At 27.2% G+C, this 5,044-nt stretch overlaps 1 protein-coding gene across 1 annotated transcript; it reads left to right on the top strand.

Moving 5' to 3' along the window:
* The first annotated feature begins 572 nt into the window (after positions 1-572).
* On the top strand, positions 573-3,582 carry LOC127076750 (protein PIN-LIKES 1). The gene is made up of 11 exons (XM_051018521.1): positions 573-696; positions 803-955; positions 1,472-1,551; positions 1,638-1,762; positions 1,934-2,055; positions 2,308-2,451; positions 2,552-2,644; positions 2,730-2,830; positions 2,916-2,968; positions 3,053-3,238; positions 3,320-3,582. Exons 2-11 carry the CDS (start codon positions 818-820, stop codon positions 3,442-3,444), a joined length of 1,167 nt encoding a protein of 388 aa, XP_050874478.1. The 5' UTR covers positions 573-696; positions 803-817; the 3' UTR covers positions 3,445-3,582.
* The last annotated feature ends 1,462 nt before the right edge of the window (positions 3,583-5,044 follow it).

Here is a 5,044-nt window from a genome sequence, read left to right as displayed (position 1 = left end):
ACTTCTTTTAATATCCGACGTCTATGATGAACTGACGGTGTAAAATCCTTTTACACTGTCAGTGTATTTCAATTAAACTCTATATATAATTATCTTTTAATTTAATTTAATTTAATATTTCACTTTAGTTCTTTAATTAAAAAATATTATATGTTAAGTTTTTTTGACGTAGCGTAATAGGAAAGTTATTGATATAAATCTAAATCAGCACATGATATTAAAATCTGATACAATTACGAGAGTTTTATTTTCACAGATTTAATAGTATATTAATTTTTATCTCTCTATATATATATTGCTCATATTTGAATCAATAACTTTTCTATCACATTAATTTAACATTTTTTTAAAGAAATTGACGGAATGAATCAAATAGTATAACAAAATTGAAGTTAAAAGATTAATTTATTTAAAGAATTAAAGTGAAGTATTAAATAAAAATATTAAATAGAATTAAGAGACTAAAATATATATTAAATAGTTATTATATTAAGTTCATTATATATGATTAATTAATTTATAAAAATAATTAGTGATAGAATTGGTTGAAAATTCGATATCGTCATGTAGTTTTCATATAGTAAGCTAATATATATATATATAAACAACTCTCCATATTCTTTTTTTCATCTCTCTTCTTCTCACTCTACTTACTACAAACAACTAGTCCCTTCAAAAACAGAGCATCATCATAAGGTAACCAACATTTTTTTTATCTTTCTCTTTTAATTTATTAATAGAATGTTAGTTTGAAAAAAAGAAAAATAAAAAAGTTATAATTTGATGTTTGATGTAATAACAGGGTAGTAATAATTTGATGGAATTCTGGAAGCTGTTTGTTGTTGCATTAATGCCAATTGTTAAGGTTTTGTTGATTACTGTTGTTGGTATTCTTCTTGCACTTGATCGTTTTCATATACTCACTCAGGAAACTTCAAGGAAAAACTTGAATACTGTAAGTTCATTTCATTCTTTCTAACCCTTTTTGAAACTTACTTTCACATCTTTCGTCACTTCCACTTAATAAAGCAAAGCATGATTTAAATTACCATTCAACTTTTGTGCTACATAATACATAATTTAATTCATTATCAATTTTGCTTTGCTTTTGTCTATGAAACAAGGTTCTTAATCAACCACTCATGTGATTTTTCATTGATTTAATTAAGGTTTTTATTTTATCTTATTCACGAAATTGATTTCTTATTTTTAATTTAAACAGTTTTGGTTTTCTCTCATATTTTTTTAACTTAAAATTAACAATATTTTATATTTTTAAATGATAAATTACTTATGAAAAATAATAATATATATTTTTTTGTTGAACTTTGTCGATAAAAATATAAGTTAAAAAACAAATATTTTATTAATTTTCTATAATAAAAAGTGAGAGAATGATAAAATTGTTTGAATTTAAAATAAATTATTACATGATAATTATTTACATAATTTATTTATTTTTTTGGTATAGATTGTGTTTTTTGTGTTCTCCCCTGCTCTTGTTTGTGGCAGCCTAGCTGAAACAATAACTTCAAAGAGCTTGCTTATGCTGTAAGTTTGTATTTTAAAACTACAATAAAAGAAATTTTATATTATTGAATTAGAATGATATGTCTAATTTGTTGAATTATATGCAGATGGTTCATGCCATTGAATATTCTTCTCACATTTATAATTGGAGCTGTTCTTGGATTATTACTTGTTAAAGTCATTAGAGTTCCTCGTCATCTTCATGGTCTTGTCTTAGGGTGTTGCACTGGAGGTAATTACAATCAGTTATATATATATATATATATATATATATATATATATATATATATATATATATATATATATTATATATTATATATATATATATATATATATATATATATATATATATATATATATATATATATATATATATATGATTAAATTTGTTTGATATGTGTAGGAAGTCTTGGAAATTTGCCTTTGATTATTGTTCCAGCTATTTGTAAACAAAAAGGAAACCCTTTTGGAGATGCAGATATTTGTCATAAAAATGCACTTGGTTATGCTTCACTAACGATGGCGGTAAGATTTTATATTCCCGTCTTTTTAAGATTCAATTTAAACCTAAGAATAAACTCTTATTTCAAGTCAATCAAAATTATATACATATTCTCTAATTACTATTATAAACAATAAATTTATTTTTAGATTTATCGAATAATTGATGTATTTGATATATATAATAATAATCCGATACATAATTTATTCAATTAATTTAATTTTTATGTGTGCTTATAGTAATGATTGAGTATTGAATTAATTTTTTTTTATTAGATAGGATCAATTTACGTTTGGACAATTGTGTATAACATTGTTCGCGTGTATTCCATCAATATTTCCGATGATGAAGATAGAGCACATACAAATCATGTAAAGCAACTTGAAATTGAATGCACAATTTCTAATGAAAGAGTAAAGGTACGTTGACATCATTTATCAACACTTTAATCTTTCTCTGTTTTTTCTTACTCAAAAAATCAAAGTTATGTATGATCTTATATTTTCATGAACTTTTTAGGTACCAAAAAATGAAAAGATTATGAAACATTTAAAAGTCATAGTAGAAAAGATCAACCTCAAAGCATTATTTGCACCAGCAACAATTGGAGCAGTAAGAATTATTTTTTCATTAATATTTTTTTTATTTCTATTATTTTTCATTCATCTCATTCTACAAAGAAAATTGTTATAAGCAGATTGCTGGTCTAATAATTGGCCTAGTTCCTATATTTCGAAAACTCTTGATTGTAAACAATGCTCCTCTTGCTGTTATTCAAGACTCTATAGTCATGGTAGGGTAAGTATTCTCAAATTAATATTAAATATTTCACACTTTAATATATTATATAATAAAATTATAATTTTTTTAAATATATTTATAGGGATGCAGGAATTCCAGCAATTACCTTGTTGGTTGGAGCAAATCTTATAAAAAGTAAATAAATAAAATTGTCAAAACTTAGTAAATTATTATTATTTTTTTATAAAAATGAATGTGATGAAAAAATATTTTTTTCAGACTTAAAAGGATTAGGAAAGCAACTTCCAATTATTGTTGGAATTATTGTGGTTAGATTTATAGCATTACCAGGAATAGGTATTGGAATTGTTAAAGGTGCTATTCATTTTGGATTGATCCATCCTGATCCATTGTATCAATTTCTTTTGCTGCTTCATTTTACACTTCCACCTGCAGTATCCATGAGTAAGTTATTTTTAAGAAACTTAATCATTTTTTTAATGGGATATTATTTTTACATAAGCTTATTTTACTATAATGTTGCAGGTACAATTACTCAATTATTTGGAGTTAATGAGGGTGAATGTTCAGTTATCATGTTTGCAACTTATTCTTGTGCTGCATTTTCACTTACATTATGGAGCACTTTTTTTATGTGGCTAGTACTATAATTATTTTATACTAGTATATTTTAACAATTATGCTCCACTTTCTCTTTTGTTAATTAGATTAGGTTTGATAGTCATTAGACTCATAAAAGTTATATCAAAATCTTGAATGAAAGGATTGACTTACAAGTTTAAAGATTATTTAGACAAGTATTGAATCATATTTTAATAGATTTCACTTTGTTATATCAATTTCTAAAAAAAATTCATCAAGATGGTAATTAAATTTTATATGCATCTCAATTTTCAAAGATTTATATCTGAACGCATCTTAATATATATATTTTTTATTTGTTTTAAAGTTACACTTAAATTTTATAAATAAATTTATTCTGAAAATACATTTCAGAAAAACAAATATTTATTTTAAAGTGCAGATGAAACTGTCAATAGAACCTCACGCTGAAATCAATCACTGTGTAATCTATTCTGACACATATTCAACCACTAAAAACTACTACTACTAGTACTTGCTTTAAAACATATCATAACATTGTCTTTTTCAATAATGGACATCTTTTCGTACAATCCCTTCTTAATCACAAAATTTCTCAAAGTCTTTTGAGACATTCGCCTCCACCATCCCTTTTGAGCACTTTGAGCTTGTGACTGCTTTTTCTCTCAACCATGGACTTGAACTTCTTAAACACTTCAAATACTTCATCCTTTCTCTTGATTAGGTATGTCCATATATTTCTACTATGATCATCGATAAATGTGACAAAGTATTTATTACCACCAATGGAATCTACTTGCATCAGTCCACACACATCCAAATACACCACCTCAAGGTGATTCTTGATTCTACGATCTGCATCCTTGCTGAATTTACATTTATGTAACTTCACTTGCACACATTCTTCACAAATCTCATTCGGTATATTGGTCGATGGCAACCCCCGTTACCATTCCATTTTTTTTGTAAGTCATTGAGATCTCTAAAGCAAAGATGCCCGAGACGATAGTTCCATATCCATTATTCTCTACTTGCTGCAGTAGCAATACATCTATGCTCCCAAACCTTCAGCTCAACCTTAAAGGTTTTATTGACAGCCATAGGTGTTTTAAGGACCGAAGCTCTTTTTGCATCCATAACTCGCAACCCTTATTTTTCATGTGAATCTTGTAACCCTTCTCAAGATTTTGGTCAATATTTAGAAGGTTACATTTGATTCCTAAAATGTACAAGACATCTTTGATCAATGATGTCCACCATCACTTCTCATGATAAAAACATCACCAATCTCATCGGCCGCTAGAGTGGTGTCATCCGCCGCTAGAGTGGTGTCATCCGCAAACTTCACTTTATTCTTCGTGGCACGATTAGTTTTAACAAACTAATCCTTCCTCCCTGTCATATGAGTAGGATAACCCGAGTCTAAGTACCATTCCTCGCTGCACTAAACTCCTTTCGTACTCATCACATCGTTTTCTTCTGCATGTAACTGGTTAAACGTGTCATGTAACCGGTTACAACTTAACTTTGCAGCATTCCCAGAATTGCAGCCGATGTTGTCCTGCAGCCTGCTACTACTGCATTCTCCTTCTGTGATCATGACCAAGAGTGTATTCTCTTCATCAAACTCTTGTCTTGTAACCTTGG

This window comes from Lathyrus oleraceus, chromosome 4 (assembly GCF_024323335.1).
Source record: "Lathyrus oleraceus cultivar Zhongwan6 chromosome 4, CAAS_Psat_ZW6_1.0, whole genome shotgun sequence".
In the NCBI taxonomy this organism is placed as follows: Eukaryota; Viridiplantae; Streptophyta; class Magnoliopsida; order Fabales; family Fabaceae; genus Lathyrus; species Lathyrus oleraceus.
This window is presented reverse-complemented; position numbering and strand designations above follow the sequence as displayed.